Source organism: Budorcas taxicolor, chromosome 21, assembly GCF_023091745.1.
Source record: "Budorcas taxicolor isolate Tak-1 chromosome 21, Takin1.1, whole genome shotgun sequence".
Taxonomy (NCBI): domain Eukaryota; kingdom Metazoa; phylum Chordata; class Mammalia; order Artiodactyla; family Bovidae; genus Budorcas; species Budorcas taxicolor.
Genome location: NC_068930.1, coordinates 45,613,061 through 45,637,890, shown reverse-complemented (window position 1 = coordinate 45,637,890; position 24,830 = coordinate 45,613,061). Strand labels below are relative to the sequence as shown.

The 24,830-nt window shown below is 34.0% G+C and overlaps 1 protein-coding gene across 6 annotated transcripts in view; it reads left to right on the top strand.

Moving 5' to 3' along the window:
• Nucleotides 1–24,830, top strand: part of HECTD1 (HECT domain E3 ubiquitin protein ligase 1) — a 73,216-nt gene that overhangs the window by 34,723 nt on the left and 13,663 nt on the right. For 3 of the 6 annotated variants that reach the window (XM_052659458.1, XM_052659461.1, XM_052659457.1), the window contains exons 15-29: nucleotides 81–157; nucleotides 2,778–2,912; nucleotides 3,428–3,574; nucleotides 4,531–4,625; nucleotides 5,784–5,889; nucleotides 7,618–7,752; nucleotides 8,267–8,406; nucleotides 8,694–9,017; nucleotides 9,951–10,117; nucleotides 10,206–10,382; nucleotides 13,329–14,165; nucleotides 14,856–15,077; nucleotides 19,784–19,917; nucleotides 20,762–20,884; nucleotides 24,603–24,759. In XM_052659458.1, the coding sequence (XP_052515418.1) occupies nucleotides 81–157; nucleotides 2,778–2,912; nucleotides 3,428–3,574; nucleotides 4,531–4,625; nucleotides 5,784–5,889; nucleotides 7,618–7,752; nucleotides 8,267–8,406; nucleotides 8,694–9,017; nucleotides 9,951–10,117; nucleotides 10,206–10,382; nucleotides 13,329–14,165; nucleotides 14,856–15,077; nucleotides 19,784–19,917; nucleotides 20,762–20,884; nucleotides 24,603–24,759 (2,976 nt within the window). The remainder of the gene's footprint in view (nucleotides 1–80; nucleotides 158–2,777; nucleotides 2,913–3,427; nucleotides 3,575–4,530; nucleotides 4,626–5,783; nucleotides 5,890–7,617; nucleotides 7,753–8,266; nucleotides 8,407–8,693; nucleotides 9,018–9,950; nucleotides 10,118–10,205; nucleotides 10,383–13,328; nucleotides 14,166–14,855; nucleotides 15,078–19,783; nucleotides 19,918–20,761; nucleotides 20,885–24,602; nucleotides 24,760–24,830) is intronic. The other 3 variants (XM_052659460.1, XM_052659459.1, XM_052659463.1) reach the window with 3 other exon arrangements.

Here is a 24,830-nt window from a genome sequence, read left to right as displayed (position 1 = left end):
AATGAATATGTTAAATTGCACATAAATTGTTAAATTTCACAAAATACATTCTGTAAAATGTCTTTTTTTTTCTTTTTAAGGTTCAGAATTTGTGACTGGCTGGACTGGCAAAAGAGGAAGAAAACTAAAATCTAAATTAGAAAAAACTAAGCAAAAGGTAAATTTGTAGAATTTGATTTGTTTTGTCTTTTACACGGACATAGGGTTTTAGAGGTAGATTATTGGCAGTTCAGATACTGAGGCATATAACATAGGCTACCCTAGTCTAATGTATTTTTAGTTTTCCTTTTTCAGTGCTCATTATCTCACTTTTCATAATATGTATACATTTAGTTATTTTCTGTCTATACACTAAACATCAATATTAAAAGAAATAAAATTGATGAGATAAAGAGTAAAATCTAAATTATTTTAAAATCATCTTGAGTTTTTAATGTCACCAAAGCTTTAAACTTATGCTTTAATTAATGATAGTGGTATTTTTAGTGATACAGGGAGATTGAATATGCATTATTTTATTTCATAATCCTGATTAAATACTTTGTGATAAAGCAGTTTGAATTCCTGGATCTAGACCCAGGTAGTTTGCTACTTAGTTTAATGGCCATCTTAGATGAAGTCACCTCTCAAAAAGATACAGAAGCAAATGTTATTGACTCATATTACTAATTTTTAAATTCTATCCATTTAGTATACATTTTTAAATAAATCCATTATGTTTCCATCTGTCATATTAATTGCTATTGAATTTTTTTATTTTTAAAAAAGAAAGTAAAATTTCATAGTTAGATTCATTATCTTCTGATGAAACATTTTTATTTTACATACAATAATGATACAGTTTTTTCATACAGTATGTAAAGAATGCCTTTGAGTGATTGAGATGGGAGGGTACTTGTGTTTGCATGGCTTTGGCCATAGAAATAGTAGTAAGGGATTTTACTAGAAGCACTGTATATGATTTATGAAGGCATTACTTATTATATATAATAATTTCCAGTTGTAAATGTAGACTCTGAAGCTACAGATTCCTTCTAATTCAGGATATCTTAAGGGCATTTGAGGAAGAAATATCTCAATTGAAGGTAGCCATTATATGGTAAAAGGAATTTGGACTAAATACAATTTTTTTTCATGGTAGTTATGTTCTGTAAAGTTTCTGTGAATTGCTTGTTGGAGAAATAACAGGTGTAGGTTCCTGTGAGGCTGTGGTCACACTTTTTAAGTTTTTGCTGCACTGCATACACATGCCCACAAATAACTGTGAAAAGTGCTACAAGTATTGATTTGTGGATTACAAATAAATTTGAGTGACTAGTTGATTTCACAGGTATGAAATTCTCAAATGATGAAGCTCAGCTCTTAAATTCTTTATAAACTACCACTCAGCTATCTCAGGAGCTTTTTGGAATAAAATATGAAAGTGTTAGTTGCTCAGTTGTGTCTGACTCTTTGCGACTTACGGACTGTAGCCTGCCAGGCTCCTCTGTCCATGGAATTTTCCAAGTGAGAATATTGGAGTGTGTTGCCATTCCCATCTCCATGGGATCTTCTCAACCCAGGGATTGAACCTGGGTTTCCTGCATTGCAGGCAGATTCTTTACCGTCTGAGCCACCAGGAAATTATATTAACCACCCAAATCTAGATTAACTCACAGGGAAATGAGCTTTATAATACAAAAGAAAACTAAATCAAAGAGAGCATAGTCTCAGTCCTCTAATTTAATTTTCTTAAAAAAAATACAATTATTCGTTCAGTTTCTTGAAATCAGTAGTAACTCAGTAATCATGTGGTTATTCTTGTGTGTGTGAAAGCTGTATGTGTCAAAATATACTAACTTTAGGTAAAAATATTTTTATTATAAAGTAATAGATAAAATATAAAAAATAATTTTGTATACACACAGTTTTAACCTGTTTTTATTTCTTAATACTATTTATAAAGGAATAGTTTCTTCACTGTTGCCCGATATTCAGAACTTACTTACCTTTTAATTCTGAGAGGCATACTAAAATAGAATAGTAACATACTATTATTTCATGTAGAGAGCAAAATTTTTTCTATTAACATTACAGCTATGCTAGGTTAGTTTGTGATATAAATGAAATTGTAATAAATCATAAAAACAGTGTTATGTACAAAATTTCATCAGACCAAAGCCTTGGACATGTGTGGGTTCCTCTCTCAAATAATATTACTTTAATTTAAATGAGAGCTAATTAGTGCCCAAAATGACAATAGTCATTTTTGCTCTTGATGTAACATATAAATACATGAGCATCATATTTTGTGTAAATAATATAATGTAAATAGAAGAAAGACATATCAAGTTAAAATATACCCTGGAATGTTAAAAGGTTCAACTTCAGTTGATGGAATTATAGATGGCTTAATTTTCTTTTCTTTTTTCTCGCCTTTATTTTTGCTTATTTGTATTTTCTTATTGGTTCACTATCAAACAGATTGTTAAAAAAGAGCAGAGTTACCTTTTATAGCTTTAATTTTATTTAAATGAAATAAGTGTGTATTTAGTATATGAACATAAAGTTTGAATAACCAAAAATTAAAACTATATGTTCTTTGAGTTGTCTAAAATCTGCTAGAGTGGTTTTTTAACCGTTAAATCTTTTTGATGTACATGCATAGAAGTAGTAACGTTTTTGCATCTTGAAACTGGCCAAACATCTTAACTTTAAAGGTTATATATTTAAAAGGAAGATTTGGTAGAATTATTAATTGTAGTAAAAGTTCACATTTACTATTTTTATTTTGGTAGGTACGAACTATGGCTCGAGATTTATATGACGACCACTTTAAAGCTGTTGAAAGCATGCCTCGTGGAGTAGTGGTAACACTCAGAAACATAGCAACTCAGTTAGAGTCATCTTGGGAACTTCATACAAATAGACAGGTATGTTAGCCTGTAGATTTTATGACAGGCAGTGATCTTAATTTTTCTTCTTTATCCTTACTATTCCAGATATTGATTAGGGAGTCAGCAAATTATCACCCATGGGTTAAATTTTGTATGGTTTTGTTTCTAAATGGTTGAACACATACCAAAAATAAGAACAATATTTCATGATTTCTGAAAATTATATGAATGTGTAATTGTTCTGTAGTAGTTTTATTGCATACAGCCACACTCATTTATTTCCCGTTGTCTGTAACTGCTATAGTGGCTACAATGACAGAGTTAAACAGGTGTGACCAAGATACGTGGCCTGTGAAGCCTGAGATATTTATAATCAGCCCTTTACAAACAAGGTTGCCAAGTGTGGTAGAGAAAATTTGCATTAATAATTTGAATTTCTTAATCTTGTTTAATGTCTAATTTCATGGTAATTGATATTCTGATAAATTAAGTATATTAAGACCTGTTGGTTTTTATCATCATCCTTATTTAAAATTTCTTTTTTCTTTTAGTGTATTGAGAGTGAGAACACTTGGAGAGACTTAATGAAGACAGCTTTAGAAAATCTGATTGTACTTTTGAAGGATGAAAACACAATTTCACCATATGAGATGTGCAGTAGTGGCTTGGTGCAAGCGCTTCTTACTGTTTTAAACAATGTAAGTAGTACAGAATCAAGTGTATAATTAGAAAATTATTTGTAGCTACACTTTTGACAGAACAAGGTTTACTTTATTTTGTCAAGGAGTATTAAAAACTGTAGTAAACGTTAACATCTATAATTTCTCCAGCCATTAAGTTTTATCAGTAGTTTGAGCCAGTTGAATTGAACAATTGAGTTTAGATTTTTTTTAGTTACCTGATTATAATTTATTCAAGATTTGTTTGTGAAAAACGCTTTAACATTATTCACTGCTCTGATTTCCTCATAACTTTTGTAAAACAGAGTTAGTCTGTAGTTAGTCTGTAGGCCTTTTTAAAAACCTAAAATATTTGGATAAGACCAAGTTATGAGCAATGACAATTTAGGAAGTTCATGTGAATATTTGACAGGTATCAATATTTATCAGTAGACTTATATTTCCCTTCAGTTTAGTCTGTGTTAATCTCTTTATTGTGATTAATTTTTTTCCTTTATTAAAATTATCTTGATGTATCATCACTTTATATGACTTAATGTCTATGAAATCATTTTTTTTATATACCAGTCATATTTTTTCTAATACTAATTAATGTAAATAGTACAATTAAAATGTTCGTAAATAATCTGAAAGTAGCTTGTATACACTTTGAGGAAAGGAATGTAATTGCTGTCCATTATAACATTGAAGATATTGGAGAAGGAAATGGCAACCCACTCCAGGGTTCTTGCCTAGAGAATCCCAGGGATGGGGGAGCCTGGTGGGCTGCTGTCTATGGGGTCGCACAGAGTTGGACATGACTGAAGTGACTTAGCAGCAGCAGCAACTGGTCATATAGTAAAAAATTTTAATTGAAAGAAAATAATGATTTCCCTTAGATTGTATTGATAATTTTGTAGTGTATATTAATATTCATCTTTGGTATTTTTTTATTAATTTCAATATCAGCCATAAAACTTTCTTTTTTTTTTAAGAGCATGGATTTAGATATGAAACAAGATTGTAGTCAACTGGTAGAAAGAATAAATGTTTTTAAAACAGCCTTTAGTGAAAATGAAGATGACGAAAGGTAAGTCCCCAAATTTCTTCTAATTTCATGTTTAAAGTGTTTGTAAGTTGATAGGTTTCCTTTGAAATAGTCTATTATAGTGTTCATATACAAAGTAGGTACTTTTTTATTCAGTACAAGAGTAGCTTATAAATATATAAAAAGAAAGATTTTTTAAAAGTATTTTTTAATTTAATGGAATAAAAGAAAAAAATCCATATCTTCTGTGAATGCAGCTGACCACTTAAATTAGATAATCTTTAAGATACAACCAGACATCTAAACACTGATTACATATTTGATGATATTGAGTAGTCAGTACTCATTCCTTTTAGGTGTGGTGATGATATGATTTTATTTTTTAAAACTTCTGTAGAGGTACATACTCAAGAGTATTTCTGGGTGAAATGCTTTGACATTTTCTTCAAAATACATGGAAAGGGGAGAAATGATTGGGGATATAGCTAGAAATCAATTGGCCATTAATAGGTAACTTGAGCTGGGTTGTGAGTTGATAAAGGTTCATTTTATGATTTAATTTACTTTTGAATGTGATTGAATTTTTAAAATAATAAATGAAATTCAATTCCATTAATTTTATAAAACCATTTTAAATGAGTGTGTATTATATGGATATATAATCATTTATTGAAACATTAGTCTATTAAACATATTAACTCTTTGCAAATTATTGCTAATACTGAAATATACTTGTCTTGGTAGAAATGTTTTTTTATATAAATTGCTTTTAAATGGTTTTAGTGAGTTGATGATTTTTTAAAACTTCTCGATATAACTTGTCATGTTATTTGCCAGAAATATTTTACCAGTGTTGCCTTGCTAACAATACCATCATTTTCTAAACTTCACTCCTTTATATATTCTATGTATCAAATATTATATAATGAAATTGTTTAAACTTTAAAAAATAAAATACACGTTAAATTATGCATTACTTTGAAAGCAGTTGTGAAAGTTTCATATGAAAAGTGAAATATTTTAGTAAGTAAAGAAATTTAGTTATGAGATTATCTTTGCTTACTCAGTTATAGTCTAAGGCAAAACTAGACTTCACTTTGCATTAATACAGAAAGTAGGAGTCTGTTTGAGGTTGGCTATTGCAGATCCTGTATGAAGTTTAGCTATGTGGAAGTTCTTAACAATTACTTGTTTTCCTAGCCGACCAGCTGTTGCATTAATCCGAAAGTTAATAGCTGTGCTAGAGTCTATTGAACGTCTACCTCTCCATTTGTATGATACACCAGGATCCACTTACAACCTCCAGGTAACCATGAAAATGCAATTGCTTTTATTGCTAAATACATTTAGAAGCAGTCTTACTTTTCTTAAAAAGAAAAACAAAACAAAAAATATGTTTTATTTTATTAAAAAAGATTGTGATTATTTAAACATTGTGACAAATCATTGTTTAATGATTGCTTAATAGTTAAATTCTTCAACGCTCAGTGCCTTTTGATTGTTCTTTTTAATGACTCTTGAATGTATTAGTATTTCAATGTTTATTTTTAGTAGTAAATCATATTTAATAGATCATAAGCAGAAAATGACACTCTCAGTTGGAAAACAAAACAGAAAATCCTTTTGTTTTAGAGTTAAGTCCCATCTGTTTATGAATTAAGTCCCTTCATCTCTGTGTGGAACTCAGTGTGTAAGAAAATGTGAAAATGTTTCTGGCACGATTTTTTTTTCTTGTGTTCTGTATGTCATTAAGTAGAGATGGCCTTCCTTAGCTGTTTCTATTGATTCTTTTGGAAATCTGCCATTATCACATGGTTTCATAAAAAGCCTATTTTCTTCCTAAATATTATTTGGTTGTCTTTCTTATTAATTCATTAAATTATCCTTATGTTAGCATCTAGTGTCCCAATATGAACAAATAAAACAAATATTCTTACTGCTAATATCCCAAAACAGATCTTTACCTTTTCTGTAGGTTACTTTAGTATTTACTTACAGATTATTTGGGCTTGAGTCTTGCTTTTGTTTGACCTTTTCTGCATTTCTCTGCATCAAATAGTTTCTTTTAAATACAGCCTTTAATAAGTGACTAAAAAACTGTATTTGCACTAACAATGCCTACTCAATACAAAAACTTAGCATTCCCTCAAGAACCCATTAGTGTTCCCAAAGGCACTAGATTTCCAGACTAGAAAGCTTGTTCAGAGAGTTACAGTATTGTTACTATATCTGACATGGTGCATATATTAAATAAGTTGTAGAGGTCTACTTTTTGCTTTATTTCAAACAGAACATTATAGAGGAACAAGGGGATTTTTGTCTATTATTTTAAAGGTTTTATCTTTGATAGGTGAATGAGATAGAAATAGTCTCAAAGACTGGAGATTTCCCAGCTTATACAGTCATAGGAGCACCAACATGTTTTATTGTATGTATATCATTTCAGGAGACTGTGCACGATACGAAGACAGGAAAGCTAGGGATGTGCCCTCTGTTAATTTTGTAGTCTAAAATACTCCCCAAATGTACATATAAATGTTTAATTCTGTGGCTATAGAAATTAGTTAAAATTTATACAGAAATGAAGCACATACTTGTTTTATTTACTGAAACATTGGATTGGAAGCTATTAAAATGTCTTGTATTCTTTTAGTTTATTAGCCATAGATTATTTAATATATTCTCACTTTAATAGCATAAGTTAATTAGCTGTTTTTTATAACTTAGTTGGAAAATTGCAGGTTATCAGTTAAGGCTGTAATATTTCTGTTAATCTGTTAAGTGATTTATAATAATTTTATTTAAACCATGTATGTTTGAAGTTGTTTAGAGATCAGTAGTTTGTTTGTTTCTTGAAAATATTAACTTATTCAGTGAACTTCTTTAAAATATTTTGTAGGAAACAGATACTGATACTTCCTTTATGGTTATACTTTATTAATCTCAATTGCTGTGTTATCTAACATTTCTCATTTTCAAAATGTTAAGATAAAAGCACAGTGTTCCCTGAAGCATTTTAATCATTTCTGTGTAGATACTTACAAGAAGATTAAGATTTCGGTTGGAACGTGCACCTGGTGAAACTGCATTAATAGACAGGACTGGCAGAATGTTGAAGATGGAACCCTTAGCCACAGTTGAATCTCTGGAACAGTATCTCTTAAAAATGGTGAGTTTCTAGCAAGGACATGGTGTGAAATAAGCTTTTTTTGCTATGGTTTAGCCCTTTAGAAAAGTGGTTTGGGAATTCCATTTTAGAAAATAATGTTTAGACTATGAATGGTTTCTTCATAAAGATGTCCATTATAGTTATTTGTACTACTAAAACAATGAGCAAAAACTTAATGCTAATAAGTAAAGGAATATCAATTTGGTAATTATTTCAATTAGTTTGACTATTATTTGGCTATCATAATATACAGACTGATAAGAGAAAAATGTTTTTGTATAGTATGATTGAGACTTTCTTTTACTCTTTCTGTTGAAATAATAGACTAAAGAAATACTCTGATATTAATAGTGGGGTGCTACGGTTAGGGAATTTTCTAGTTATTTTTCTTTTTAAAATATTTTGTAATGAATATTGATTTTTTAAAAAAATCACATTAAAGGGTTAGGAACAAAGTGGTCAGTGAACTTCAAAATATCATCATTAAGGTGTCTTCCATATTTTCTTTGGTTAGGTAGCAAAGCAGTGGTACGATTTTGACCGATCTTCATTTGTTTTTGTTCGAAAATTAAGAGAAGGCCAAAATTTTATATTTCGGCACCAGCATGATTTTGATGAAAATGGAATCATTTACTGGATTGGAACAAATGCCAAGTAAGTCACTCTATTTAATGTAGATTGAAAATAATTCACCTGGAAAAGAAATCTAGGTAATAGAAACCATTCTGAATATTCTGTCACTCTAGGAATTTCATCTTTTAGGTTAAATATAAGACCATCCAAATTTTTCTTTTTATGAAGAAAAGTTGCTTAAATTATTAAATATAGAATTTTTCTTAATATAATTTTATGTGGAAAAAAGGTAGTCTGAGCAAATGCAGTTATTTTAGAAGTGTTAACTGTTAACACTGTTTAAGAGTATTTTCTTTGTTTTTATGTAGAACTGCATATGAATGGGTTAATCCAGCTGCTTATGGACTTGTAGTAGTAACATCATCAGAAGGACGAAATCTACCTTATGGCCGCTTAGAAGACATATTGAGTCGTGACAATTCAGCTTTAAATTGTCATAGCAATGATGATAAGAATGCCTGGTTTGCCATAGATCTGGGTCTCTGGGTGATACCATCAGCATATACACTTCGTCATGCTCGTGGTTATGGAAGGTCTGCACTGAGAAATTGGGTTTTCCAGGTATCCAAAGATGGACAGAACTGGACTTCTTTGTATACCCATGTTGATGACTGCAGTCTCAATGAACCAGGGTTAGTTGAGGAGTCTTTGTAAATTGGAAAACTCAGTAAAGAGCTTTGTTTATTTTTATAACTGTATCCTTTTAGAGCTCTCTATTTTATGAGATACTGAAACAAGATTTTCTTGCTAAAAATACCACTTGGTACTATAATTTAGGTGTTAAAACTTTGAAAAGTGACTTTATGAAAGCCATCAAATTCTTTAAACTTTAGTAGAAGCTGAACTTATTTAAAAAGAAGTTGATGCATAGTTATATATATGTGTATATAGCACACTGATAAAAGCAAAAAAAAAAAAAGAATGAACTTTTTAACTAAATTATCCATTTATTCACACAGTGTATGTGAATGTTTGAGAAATTAACAGTGACTATTGATTTTTCTTATTTTATGTATCTGTTTTCCTAAATTTTATATATTGATCATATGTATTTTTTTTACAGGCAGAAAGTCAGCATTATGTTTCTAAAAAGTTTAGTCTAATACTGTTTAACTGTATATTGTGGCACATTTTGAGGAGTAGATAGAGTGTAGATTAAATTATTTTTTGTATTTGATGTATGGAGGGAGCTTCTTAACATGATTAATAGGTAATATTTTCAAGCTTTAAAGTTGCTGTTTTAATATCTCATTTAAAATTTTGCAAATAATTAAATCTTTTTTATCGTAAAGACATTCGTTACTCATAAAATTTCTTATTTCTTTGGATTTTATTAATTATAAATCTTTTAGCGTTATGAATCAAATTAATCATATACATTTAACATTTCATTTTTCATTTTCTTAACTGCTATTTTTCTTTGATTTCTTGAATTTTGTGTACAAACTGTTGACTTAACATGAACGTTGCTTTATTTTTCACATAATTTTCTATTATGTAAAAAAGATCTTTGCTACCTTAAGCATCTTTTTCATATATTTAAATATTTTCCCTAACATTCACAGGTCAACAGCCACCTGGCCTCTTGATCCACCAAAGGATGAGAAACAAGGGTGGCGACATGTGAGAATTAAACAGATGGGAAAGAATGCGAGTGGACAGACCCACTATCTCTCACTGTCTGGATTTGAACTTTATGGAACTGTAAATGGAGTATGTGAAGATCAGCTAGGTAAAGAGAGAACAGTAGGTTTTTCTAACTTACTAAAACAATTATAGAAGGTGTCTTTGACTGTATTTCTCTAATTTCTACATTATAGGAAAAGCAGCTAAGGAAGCAGAAGCTAATCTTAGACGACAGCGACGTCTAGTTCGCTCCCAGGTACTGAAGTACATGGTTCCTGGGGCTCGTGTGATCAGAGGCCTTGATTGGAAATGGCGTGATCAGGATGGCAGCCCACAGGGAGAAGGCACGGTCACAGGAGAGCTGCATAACGGTGAGCAGGTGCTCAGCGTCTATAGTGCGGAAATGAGTGTTTACATCACAAAGTATTTTTCTTTTGTTATTTTGAGGTAGTTTATAAACTGAATAAATGTTCCAGGAATAATAAGAAGAACCCATCTATTGGTTTTATGTTAAAATGGAAAAATCATTTACTTAGATACTGGAAAAGTTTTTAATTCTTAGGTTTTGACTCAAAACTTACTGCTAATAATTTGGAGTAATTTTTATGAATAAATTAGTATAAGGTGTACACCCTAAAAGACATATTTCTCTGTTCCTTTTGTTTGTTCTTTTTTTAGTTTATTATTCATAAGTTTCCACTGATCTTAATTTCTTATGCTTTTATCTTGTTAGCCTCACAAGAATCAGGCAGAGAATTTTTGTTCAATTATAAGTCATATAGAAGAAAAAGCATTAGTGTTTTTAAGTTAAACATTTTTCAGTAAAGGACAGAACAAAAACTGTAGCATTTTCATTTGTTAGTAATTATATTTGAAAATGTTTCTCAGTCTACCAGTTTTTCTGTTCCATAAGCAATATTTTTAAAAATCCAGTTCATTTTAACTTTTGATTCTGTAGATTTTAAGGAAGTTCATACCCACTTTATGCTATTAACTCCCAGAAGCAACTATAGTGGCTAGATTTTTTACTTATAACCTAAAAGGCTCATTTAATAGTGGATAATTTGCCTAACCAGTAGTGGTTCTTATGAATTTTGCCTACCATTTAAAAAAGTAAAATGTTCATATTGTCAATTTACACCAAATATTGAAAGAGATAATAAAAGTGATGATGCTTAAGAGAATGACTAACATTTGATATCTTAACTATGTGATAAAAGCATCTGTTTACTTAAACTCTTTTTGCTTTTTACTATGTTAAAAATTCTGTCCCTGAAATTATGTTATGAAATGCATTTCTGTTTAGTTGTACCCTCATTTCAGATTATCATCATAGCAGGTTTATAGTGAATGAGCATGTATGTAGCTGCCAAAATTAATAAAAAAATAGTAATACTTGAATAATAATAGTTCAATTCAGAAATTTCCAGTGTTGTTTTTGCACATCTTAATGATACTTAGTTAATAGTCTATTTCCCCTAAAATGTTTGACTTTTAAATGTGTGAGCCAGTTAGGGATATATAAGCAGCACTGTTTTTCTTCGTTTGGAGTCAAGTGAAGCAACTGCATAGGAAAATTGGAATCTTAATTTCAGAATTTAGCATATAAGAAAGGCTTATTTTTGCTGATCTGACATGTAGAAAAGCCATACCTTAAAACCATTATGTCATAGAGAGTTCTTAGCTTTCAAATACTTAAGCTAACCATTTTTATTAATGGCTAGTTGTTACTGACTCTTTTTATCTAAAGAGGACTTCAGAGTTTTGTAAATATCCACTTTTGGATATGTACCCTTTCTGAGTTCCTGTCAGTGATCAGTTTAAACATATTCTGAAGCATAATTGAATGGTTTACATTTATTAGTTATTTTTCTATGCTGTGTCAAATCTCTTCCCTTTCTACAGAACATTTGTGTTGGTAGGAATATCCATTTTTTAATTTATCACAAATATGAGTGCCTATTATGTAAAGGTACTCTATTAGACTTCAGATATGCAGTGGTCAACAAAAAAGTACAATCCCATGCTTTCTGGTAAAACAGATAAAACATAGTTACAGATTTTGACATGTGCTATGAAATAAGTCATCAGAATATTTTGGGACCAGTTAATACATTACAAATGTAATTTTTATTTGGGATTGGGGTATGCTTTTGAACTTTTTCTTTTCTCACACTTTTCCATGTTGCAGAAGAGATAGTTAAAAGTTGATTCTTCAGAGGTTAATTCAGCATACAGAATTAATTGAGGCAATTGAAATCTCATCTAAACTAGATTATGTAGATTTGGGGCAGTCAGTTTCCTCTCAAACAACTTGTATGCAGATAATCCCCACAGGTAATTTAATATTACTTAAACCCCTCTGAGTTTCATTGTAAACATGTATGAACTTGGCATGTGTGTGTGCATATATGCATGAGAGTGTGTGTGTGTGTGTGTGTGTGTGTGTGTGTGTGTAAAGTACTTTTAAAGTTTTTAAAGACTATTTTTATGTGCCTTTTTTTTTCCTGAAGTAGTTAGCTTATAACACTAAAGTGAGATTGTAAAATTTATACTAATTTTATTTCTAATAGGCAGTTTATTTTGTTTTTGGAAGTTAATCACCATTTTTAAAAAAGAAGTATTTTTTTCCAAGTATAAGTAAATATAGATTTAATATGCTCACTAGTTCTTTTCATGTTGTTAGCTTTATCATATAGGTTCTATCTAATAAAAGAGCTTAGCATACTTTTAAAATTTTGGTTTTAGAATTTTGTGCTTATTCAAATTTATTAATTTTAATCATAAGAGAACCAAGTAACCACTGAACTTTGAGAACACAACCGAAATGCTAACTTAGTGTTATTTGAGCTAGTGGCCTAGAATTTCTACAGTGATAAATGAATATTTTGTCCGTCAATTATAGGATTTAGCCCAAACTTAGAAATTAATGGTTAAGCAGCACTTTTTCTAAAAACATTTGACCACATGATCGTATTTAGCAACTAAAAAAGCTTTTACTTAGATTTCATGTATACTTGCTGAAGTTGCAATAGTTTAGCATTTTTATCCGTCTTTTTTACAAGTTTTAACAGTTCTTCCCCTTGAAAGATACTCCAGTAGTTATAAACGTGACCCTTATGTTGTTTTTAAATATTAACAAACAGTTCAGAAGTAAGAGAAACAGAAGGATTCAGTTTTAGTTGGCAGACCTTACATGACTAGAAATTCAGGGAAGTACAGCGCTGATGAAAAGCTGATCCCATATTGTGGAGCTACTGTCTGACACGCTCCTATCTGCTTTCTGCTGGGTCTCACAAACTCCTGTCCCTTTCCAGGCTGGATTGATGTCACCTGGGATGCTGGTGGCTCAAACTCTTACCGTATGGGCGCAGAAGGAAAATTTGACCTCAAGCTTGCACCAGGGTACGACCCTGATACAGTGGCATCACCCAAACCTGTTTCATCCACTGTTTCAGGCACAACGCAATCATGGAGCAGCTTGGTGAAAAACAACTGTCCAGACAAGACATCTGCTGCTGCAGGCTCCTCAAGTAGAAAAGGAAGCAGCAGTTCTGTGTGTAGCGTGGCCAGTAGCAGCGACATCAGCTTGGGTTCGACCAAAACGGAACGGAGATCAGAAATTGTAATGGAACACAGTATAGTTTCAGGAGCTGATGTCCATGAACCAATTGTTGTTCTTTCATCTGCTGAAAACGTCCCTCAAACAGAAGTAGGGTCATCTTCCAGTGCAAGTACCAGCACCTTAACAGCGGAAACGGGAAGCGAAAATGCTGAAAGAAAGCTAGGCCCTGATAGTTCTGCTCGTACTCCCGGGGAGTCTAGTGCAATATCCATGGGAATCGTTAGTGTTAGTTCTCCTGATGTTAGTTCAGTATCTGAGTTAACTAATAAAGAAGCAGCTTCGCAACGGCCCCTTAGCTCTTCAGCAAGTAACAGACTGTCAGTGAGTTCTCTGTTGGCTGCCGGGGCCCCTATGAGCTCTAGTGCGAGCGTACCTAACCTGTCCTCAAGAGAAACATCTAGCTTGGAGAGTTTTGTAAGGAGAGTGGCAAACATAGCACGGACTAATGCCACCAACAACATGAATCTAAGCCGAAGCAGCAGTGATAACAACACTAATACTTTGGGGAGGAATGTGATGAGCACAGCAAGTAAGTGAGCTTTTCCTTATAGAACCCAATGCTTTTTCCACTCTGAGGGATGCAAAGTAGGATTTGTTTAGTGGATTCTGGCTCTAGTCTTTTACCAGATCATTAAACCCTGTTATATACAACTGTGTCACGTTTAGCCCTTCAGGAATATAAGGTTAAGTTCTGTAGAATTGTGACATTTTAAGAATTCTGATCAGGACCTGATAAAGAACCTCTTATTCTAATTCTGAAGAATAAAATAAAAATTTCTGTTTTTCACTCCTCTGATTGTTAATTACAAGAGGAAATAGATGGCTATTAACTATCATCAGAGTCAGCCGAAATCAGAGCATAACAGTGGCATAACTTTTACTTAGGTCCTGAATTGATACTAGCTTATGAAAGTTTTTAATTCTAATTAAAGCTACCAATGGGTCAAAGTAATTCCCTTGGAAAATTCCATTGGGAGTAATTTCAGTGCCTGTTTCACTTATTTTAAAAGCTAGGCTTAACATTCTAAAAAATAATAATACTATAAAAACAAGAATTTCTAGTTGGATTTCAGTTGGGTTCCCAAAGTTGTTGCTTTTCAGCCTTTTAATAATCAGTGTTTCATGACTGCATTCTTTTTTCTAAATATACAACATAGTTTTTCTAAGGTTTATATAATCCTCCCTTTTTTGTACTAATTTGCTTCATTTTTATCCTTAGCTTCTCCTCTTATGGGTGCTCAGAGTTTCCCTAATTTGACCACACCTGGTACTACATCGACAGTGACTATGTCAACATCCAGTGTTACTAGCAGCAGCAATGTAGCTACAGCAACAACAGTTTTATCAGTTGGTCAGTCTTTAAGTAATACTTTAACCACCAGCCTCACATCAACCTCCAGTGAGAGTGACACAGGTCAGGAAGCAGAATATTCCTTATATGGTAAGTTACAGTATAAAATAGTTAGATTATGTGGTGATGTTTTTATCACATTTTTCTCCTGGGGTGTTTTAAATTTTCGATTAGAAAAGGATTATTCTCTCTTATAAATATGGCAGCTTTATATGTGATGAAAAAACTCAAAGTGATATGAAGAACTGTTAAGTTACCTGGTTGTAAATAGACATCTAGGAACTTCTATGTGTCATCCTTTTCTTGGCTTTTTGTCCCTAGTGAAGTTTTATTAGAAGAACCGTAATAATTTGACATCTTTATAAGAAAAGAAATGTGATAGATTAATAAGCTTTGTAAATTGATAATTCTTTGTACATTGTAATATAAGAGGAAAAATACTCCTGTGTGTCTCGTCTACTTACAGTACCCTGCTCATGGACAACTTCACTTCTGCACCTCTGACCACCAAGTGTGTGTAAAGTCTTCCCACAATTCTGACACTACCTGCCTACCTGGAGATAGTATCAGATCCCACAGGTTAAAGTCTCAGACCTCCAACACTGCCCATCCCTCACCTTTGCCCCTTTAGTCACTGTCTGGCTATAAACTGGAAGTTTCCACAACCCCCTCTTTGGGTTAGATTAATTTGCTGGAGTGGCTCACAGGGCTCAGAAAAACATTTATGTACTGGGTTACTGATTTTTTATAAAAAGGATATATAGGGGATACTCTGGTAGTCCAGTGGTTAGGACTCTATGCTACCACTGCCAGGAGGCCAGGGTTTGATCCCTTGATTGAGAACAAGATCCCATAAGATGCTTGATCCGGCCAAAAAAGAAGAGGAGAAGAATATATAACTCAGGAACAGGCAGATGGAAGAGATGCACAGGGTAAAGTCCGGGAGGTCCCAAGCACAGGACCTTCCATCCCCTTGGAGTGTAGGAGCCATCCTGGCCTGTCATTTTGTTCATGTGTACAACCTGGAGGCTTTCTGAACCCCCAACCTTTCAGGGCTTTTATTTTTTGGAGACTTCATGATTTAGGCACCAATGATTAAATTATCAGCCATTGGTGGTATGGCCACCAGTCTCCAGCTCCTCTCCCCAGAGGTCTAAGGGGCGAGATGAAAGTTCCAGTTCTGATTGTGGTTGGTTCCACTAACAACCAGCCCCATCCTTAGATTACCTAAGGGCTTTCTAAAAGTCTCCTCATTAAAACAACTCCAGTTATAAATAACAAACGACACCTCTATTGCTCTTATCTCAGGAAATATCAAGAGTTTAAGAAAACTCAGTATATATAACAGAGATGACCAGATTTTCCTTATTATAAACCACCATATCACAACAGTTACCAAAAGTCTTCTGGAAATTATTCTTTTTTTAGGTAACATTTGAAATATTCAGATGAATTAGTTCTTGCTTAGAAGGTTTTTATAGTTACATTATTGAATGTAACTGTGGTATGTAGTCAGTGATTAAATTAAAATGTTTCTAATCATCATATTAGAACAGTAAAAATTTTTATAGAAGGGAAATATTGAAGCAAATAAAAATCATCTAGTCCCTATCATTGTTGTCATTTGATGTATCTGTTCTTAAAGAAAAAAGGAATTCAGTCTATCCTTTCTGGACAGCTGTTTTCACTGAGTACACTGTAAAAATGTTTTAATATAGTTCAGTGAGTTTCTACAACATAGAGTGGCTGCCAGATATTCCTCTGTTTGACTGTATGATCATTATTTAATATTGATTGGATATTTAAGTTACAGTTTTTCATTACCGTCAGCATTGTTATGAGTGAGCAACCTTTATATTTTTGTGTATCTTTTTTAGGGTAAATTCCTAAAGGAGTAGTTGTTGAATTTCCTTCCAAAAAGGTTGTACTCCAATCATTATTGTTTCAGAATACCCTTTATCACAATCCTTGATCACCTGAAGATATATTTTAAGTACTATCTTGTGTGTGCATCATTTTAATATGTTTACATTTTTTTGAGAATGTGGTCTCTCGTATTCCAAGCTACCAACTGGATCTGATGATCTATGATTTTAGGAAAAGCATTATGTTTCTGTTTCTACTTTATATGTTAAATAAGTATGTAGCAAAATGATGATGATAGTTACACCAAAGTATCGTAAATTCACCAAATAAGCATTTCTACTTTGGTTTTCCTCATGGAGGCCTTCTGCTTCTCCCTATTACTATGTTAACTTTAAGCTTTAGTTCTGTTAATAAATCATGTGAAGGTTAAGAAAGTTGTAGGTGTATTAATGGGAAAGAATATTGAGGAGTCAGGGCTGCTGACTGCCTTTTAAAAATTATTCTTTGGTGATTAAAATCTCCTTTTCTGCATTTCTAAAACTGGAGGACTCTTCAACAGTGCTGTTGTATGAAGGATCAGAGTAACATCTGCATTATAAAATAATTTCTATATATCCAAATGTTCACTGTGTTATGTTTTGAGGGACATGATTTGGTTGTGTGATATAATCAAATGTGTGAAATAAGGAGCTTTTTAAAATATATATATTATCCTTGTGAAGTGAAAATGTTAGTCGCTTAGTTGTGTTCACCTCTTTGCAACTCTATGGACTGTAGCCCGCCAGGCCCCTCTGTCCATGACATTCTCTAGACAAGAATATTGGAGTCGGTAGCCATTCCCTTCTTAAGGAGATCATCCCAACCCAGGGATCAAACTCATGTCTCCTACATTGCAGGCAGATTCTTTACCATCTGAGCCACCAGGGAAGCCTTATATAATATACTAAGATGGAAAAGGGAAGATAAGTAAAACCACTGACTTCAGTGAATTGTAACAGATGAAAAATGGAATTTATATACGTACATATTTTTTCCTTTAAGAAATAAACCTAAAAGTGGAATTTATTTTGTGTACCTGCCACATCATATTCATGAGGACCATTACCTAAAATGCAGGATGGCACTTGACATGTTTGTTGTTTAGTCACTAAGTTGTGTCTGACTCTTTCGCCACCTCTGTGGACTGTAGTCTGCCAAGCTCCTCTGTTCATGGGAACTCCTAGCCTAGAATACTAGAGTTGGTTGCCAGTTCCTTCCCCAAGGGATCTTTCTGACCCAGGAGTTGAACCCGTGTCTCCTGCATTGCAGGCGGGTTCTTTTACTGCTGAGCCAAAGGGTTAGGGTAATATATTTCATCAAATTTAAGATGCTGTAAATTATAAGATTATTTTATGTCATTAAGGAAAAAATGTTGCCAATTTAGCTGTGAATGTTCTGAAATCAGTATGTGTCTTATAAGCAATGGCAAGTCATAGTAAAAGGCATTGAATTTTTAGTCTTGTAGAATTATTAGACATAAAAAATTGTATTTGGTTCAGAAACCTGTAAATGCAAGTTCCTACTAAATAATAATAAATTGTTTTTTGGATATTCTTTTGTAATGTATATACTGCCTTCTTATCCATAGAATTTTTTTTTTAAATTCCAGATCCAATAGAAAACTCCTGTTTTAGTCCCATTATTCCTCTTTTTATTTTCTGTTCCTATGGAGAACAGCTTCTCAACATGTTCATTATGTAGGGCAGTGTAAATTTGACCTAATCTTCACTGAAGGATGGAGGGGAGAGAGCCTAACAAGGAGGGAGACAAAAAGGATTAAAGTTTATTTTTTATGTGCTAGATAATTTGGATGATATATAAAGCTGTACCTACATCATTCCATAAAATAGGCATTATCTTTAAGTACTCATTATCATTAAGCAGTCTCTCCAGTCACATAGATAAATTCAGTTCTCTCTGATCAACTTAAATTCTGTTCTTTTCCCTTTCACAGTTTATGTATTCATTTGTTTACTTTTTAAATGTCTGTCTCCCCTGTAAGCTCTACGGGGGCTCATACCATGTCTATCGTGTTTACAACAATGTATCAGTTCAGTTTAGTTCAGTCGCTCAGTCCTGTCCGTGTCCGACTCTTTGCGACCCCATGAATCACAGCATGCCAGGCCTCCCTGTCCATCACCAACTCCTGGAGTTCGTTCAGACTCATGTCCATCGAATCGGTGATGCCATCCAGCCATCTCATCCTCTGTCATCTCCTTCTCCTCCTGCTCCCAATCCCTCCCAGCATCAGGGTCTTTTCCAGTGAGTTACCTCTTCCCATGAGGTGGCCAAAATACTGGAGTTGCAGCTTCAGCATCAGTCCCTCCAATGAACACCCAGGACTGATCTCCTTTAGGATTGACTGGTTGGATCTCTTTGCAGTCTAAGGGACTCTGAAGAGTCTTCTCCAACACTACAGTTCAAAAGCATCAATTCTTTGGCACTCAGCTTTTTTCACAGTCTATACCTAGTGCCTAATGCAATTTTGGCACATAGTAGGCACTCAAACAGATGCGTGTTGAGACAGCTAATGATTCCAGGGTGTTCTCTTTCCACCATTGTATTTCCACTGATTTATACAGAGAATGTGATAGGGCTTCTTTTATATTTTTAAAATACCCCATATTGTTGACCTTTTTAAAAAATGATTTAGTGAATACAGAGTTACTTTATTACCATCCTTTATACCACGTCATTTTCTACCATGCTTGGGACTATTTACTGCTGTTACTCACCCTTGTGTGTGGTGGTAGAAGAAGAGTGGCATCACTAAATGCCTTTATACCTGAACTTTTGAATTTTACCTGTGTATTATAAAACAGATTCACAAAGGTTCTCTGGTATGCTTTGTTACTTGTGTTAAGAGGAAGATTGTTGGTTTTGTTTTCTAGATTTCCTTGATAGCTGCCGTGCCAGCACTCTGTTAGCTGAGCTAGATGACGATGAGGACTTGCCAGAGCCAGACGAGGAAGATGATGAAAATGAAGATGACAATCAGGAGGACCAAGAATACGAGGAGGTTATGGTAGAGAGAGAGTCCCCCATTTTCTTAACTAAGATAGGATGTTGATAATTGAAATGAAGAAAAGAAAAGCAACATTCTAGTTAAACTTTGAAGCAAGAAAATAGAGCACCAGTGTGAAAGCTGTGCTGATGTTTTTACAGGTTTAAAAATGTGAAGAACTGCAGTAATCCTAAATAATACAATTTTCAGGACTTCCTCTGGCAATTCAGCAGTTAAGATAAAGGACCCAGGTTTGATCTCTGGTTGGAGAACTAAGATCCTACATGCCATGTGGCATAGACAAAAAAAAAAAAAAAGCTATACTTAGAATTTTCTGCTATCTACTGTTTTGCAGACAGTATCTATATTATCTCATGAGTCTTTACACAGACCTGTGAGATAAAGACACAGAAAACATAGTTTGCTCTAATTAATCAGAGTTAAGTAGGAAAGTAGAACCCAAGCTCAGGCAGTATGATCCAGAACCCCTAGTGTTTGTTAACTATGATTGTCTTAAAATTGAACTTCTGCTTGAAAATGCCTTTTAACTTCATGTATAATTATAATTTCCTTTTATAAAGTGTTAGACGATTAAAGCATTTTTTCCTAAGTTGGGTTTTAGTGGGGTAGAGAACTTCCAAGAAATGCTTTTGTATACCTTTCTTGGAAAATACATAGAGCATGGGCACGTTTCTTCTGAATGTTAGTATATGATGTATGATGAATTTAAAACTTTTCTATAAATGGCTAATGAAGTTTTCTAATGACAGTTTTGATAACATGGATAAATAGTTTGGGTCAAGGCTGAAGAGGGATATATATGAGTCACGTGATTAGACATGTCTCTTTCCATTTTCTGTATCAGATTCTGAGACGTCCATCCCTACAGCGCCGAGCTGGCTCCCGCTCTGATGTAACACACCATGCTGTCACCTCACAGCTACCACAGGTCCCAGCTGGAGCAGGGAGCCGACCTATTGGGGAGCAGGTAATATCTTCATGTCTGCCTTCCTACAGTGGAGTTTTTTCCTTCCACAGTAAAGCACTGACTGAAATGTCTAGGAAAATCTACAGAGGGGGCAGGATGAGGGTAGGAAGCAACCAGAGTTAACAGAAGGATCCTTGCCCAACTACGTGGGTTCCATAAACCAGGTAGAGTCCATGATGGCTCTCCCGTAATCCAGACATGGTTTTCTTACTTGAAACACCCCCCTTGGCCTTTTTCTGGTAGTAAACATATATTAAAATCAGTTCAGTTCAGTTCAGTCACTCAGTCGTGTCTGACTCTTTGCAACCTCGTGGACTGCAGCACGCCATCAACAACTGTCCATCGACAACTCCTGGAGTTTACTCAAACTCATTGACTTGGTGATGCCATCCAACCATCTCATCCTCTGTCGTCCCCTTCTTCTCTTGCCTTCAGTCTTTCCCAGCATCAGGGTCTTTTCAGACGAGTCAGCTCTTTATATCAGGTGGCCAACGTATTGGAGTTTCAGCTTCAGCATCAGTCCTTCCAATGAACATTCAGGACTGATCTCCTTTAGGATGGACTGGTTGGATCTCCTTGCAGTCCGAGGGACTCTCAAGAGTCTTCTCCAACACCGCAGTTCAAAACCATCAATTATTTGGCGCTCAGCTTTCTTTGTAGTCCAACTCTCACATCCTGACTACTGGAAAAACCATAGCCTTGACTACACGGATCTTTGTTGGCGCAGTAATGTCTCTGCTTTTTAATATGCCGTCTAGTTGGTCATAACTTTCCTTCCAAGGAGTAAGCGTCTTTGAATTTCATGGCTGCAGTCACCATCTGCAGTGATTTTGGAGCCCAAAAAAATAAAGTCTGACACTGTTTCCACTGTTTCTTCATCTCTTTGCCATGAAGTGATGGGACCGGATGCCATGATCTTAGTTTTCTGAATGTTGAGCTTTAAGCCAGTTTTTTCACTCTCCTCTTTCATTTTCATCAAGAGGCTCTTCAGTTCTTCACTTTTTGCCATAAGGATGGGGTCATCTGCACATCTGAGGTTACTGATATTTTTCCCAGCAATCTTGATTCCAGCCTGTGGTTCATCCAGCCCAGAGTTTCTCATGATGTACTCTGCATATAAGTTAAATAAGCAGGATGAAAATATACAGCCTTGACATACTCCTTTTCCTATTTGGAACCAGTCTGTTGTTCCATCTCCAGTTCTAACTGTTGCTTCCTGACCTGCATATAGGTTTCTCAAGAGGCAGGTCAGGTGGTCTGGTATTCCCATCTCTTTCAGAATTTTCCACAGTTTATTGTGATCCACACAGTCAAGGCTTTGGCATAGTCAATAAAGCAGAAATAGATGTTTTTCTGGAATTCTCCTGCTTTTTCAATGATCCAGCGGATGTTGGCAATTTGATCTCTGCTTCCTCTGCCTTTTCTAAAACCAGCTTGAACATCTGGAAGTTCACAGTTCATGTATCGTTGAAACCTGGCTTGGAGAATTTTGAGCATTACTTTACTAGCATGTGAGATGAGTGCAACTTTGTGGTAGTTTCAGCATTGTTTCACATTGCCTTTCTTTGGGATTAGAATGAAAACTGACCTTTTCCAGTCCGGTGGCCACTGCTGAGTTTTCCAAATTGGCTGGCATATTGAGTGCAGCACTTTCACAGCATCATCTTTCAGGATTTGAAATAGCTCAACTGGAATTCCACCACCTCCACTAGCTTTGTTCATAGTGATGCTTTCTAAGGCCCACTCGACTTCACATTCCAGGATGTCTGGCTCTAGATTAGTGATCATATCATCATGATTATCCGGGTCATGAAGGTCTTTTTTGTACAGTTCTTCTGTGTATTCTTGCCACCTCTTCTTAATATCTTCTGCTTCTGTTAGGTCCAGACCATTTCTGGCCTTTATTGAGCCCATCTTTGCATGAAATGTTGCCTGATATCTCTAATTTTCTTGAAGAGATCTCTTGTCTTTCCCATTCTTTTAGCCTTTGCCCTGCTTCATTCTGTACTCCAAGGCCAAATTTGCCTGTTGCTCCAGGTGTTTCTTGACTTTCTACTTTAGCAATCCTGTCCCCTATAATGAAAAGGACATCTTTTGGGGGTGTTAATTCTGGAAGGTCTTGTAGGTCTTCACAGGACTGTTCAGCTTCTTCAGCATTACTGGTTGGGGCATAGACTTGGATTACTGTGATATTGATGGTTTGCCTTGGAAACAAACCAAGATCATTCTGTCATTTTTGAGACTGCACCCAAGTGCTGCATTTTGGACTCTCTTGTTGACTGTGATAGCTATTCCATATCTTCTAAGGGATTCTTGCCCACAGTAGTAGATATAATGGTCGTCTGCATTAAATTCACCCATTCCAGTCCATTTTTGTTCACTGATTCCTAAAATGTTGACGTTCACTCTTGCCATCTCCTGTTTGATCCCTTCCAATTTGCCTTGATTCATGAACCTAACATTCCAGGTTCCTATGCAATATTCCTCTTTACAGCATGGTTAATAGCTATTTTCTAAGATTTGTAGTTTACACAGTAGAGTAATAGAAGTATTAGCCTATTAGCTAACATTTATTTATCTTTAATTATGTGCTAGATACTGCTTATGTATATTAACTAATTCAGTGCTTTCAACAACCCTTTTAAGTTATTATTAGTCCCAGTTTTCAGATGAAATGATTACTAAAGATCACACGTAGAAGTTTTAGATCCCAGATAAAACTGGTTTCAGACCTATCAAATGTCAGTTTGATCTGCTGTAAAGGTTCATCTCAATTAAGTGTTATGAGGGGGCTAAATGTGTACATTTAAGTATTTACATAATTATTGTTTTAAAATTATTACATTAGACATTTATAATATTTATAATTCATTGAAGTTTTGTTGATAAAATTAATAAAAGCGAAGAAGAGGAGAAAAATGTTCCTTAAAAACCCTTTTATTATGGAATTTTTTAAACATGCCAGAAGTAGAAAGAAATATTGCAGTGAATCTCCAAGAAGTCATCATTTGACAAATCAATACTTTGTCGAACTTGTTTGAGCTATTTGCCCCAGAGTAATTTAAATCAGCTTCAAGCACTGTATGTGTTTTGTATGTAATTCAGTTTACACTTTTTTAAAAAGCACATTTAAAAATAATTATATGTTCACAATGAGTTGCAGAGACTGAAAGTCTTGTGTGCCTTTTGTCCAGTTTCTTCCAGTGGTTACATCTTACATAATTACAGTATCAGAACCAGGAAGTTGACCCAGTGTGTGTGTATGGTTCTTTATCATTTTATCACATATGTAAATTTGTGCAACCACCAGTAAAGGTGCTTTTTTGTTTTTTAAGAAAATATTCGTGTGTACTTTAAAAACGTGTTAAAAGGTCTAATTTACAAAAGCGTAAGCCTTTTTACAATTTCATTTGTCTTTTCCAATATTTTTGACAACTTTAAAGAAGAAGCTGTTAAACACAATTCATAAAACCACTGTTTATAAACATTTTCTCCAAAACCTACTTACTTTTGATAAATAATTAAGAAATGTGTATATATCTGTATCTATACATGTTTGTGTTGGCTCATTTTGTGCTTAAGAAATATGGCTGAATAAGAATATAAAATACCTATAGAGAGAAGTACTCAACATATACCTTATTTTATAGATAGCATACCATTGTTGCAATTATGAAGAGTTTTATGTTTATCTGTACGTGGAATTTTACCTCAATAGGAAGAGGAAGAGTACGAAACTAAGGGGGGCCGCCGGAGAACATGGGACGATGATTACGTGCTCAAGAGGCAGTTTTCAGCTTTGGTTCCTGCTTTTGATCCTAGACCTGGTCGAACTAATGTCCAGCAGACAACTGATCTAGAAATTCCACCCCCAGGTATAAGATCTTTTATCTTTTGTGATTTAATTTTAATAGATTCTAGATTAAGTAGTAAGTACTATATAGTT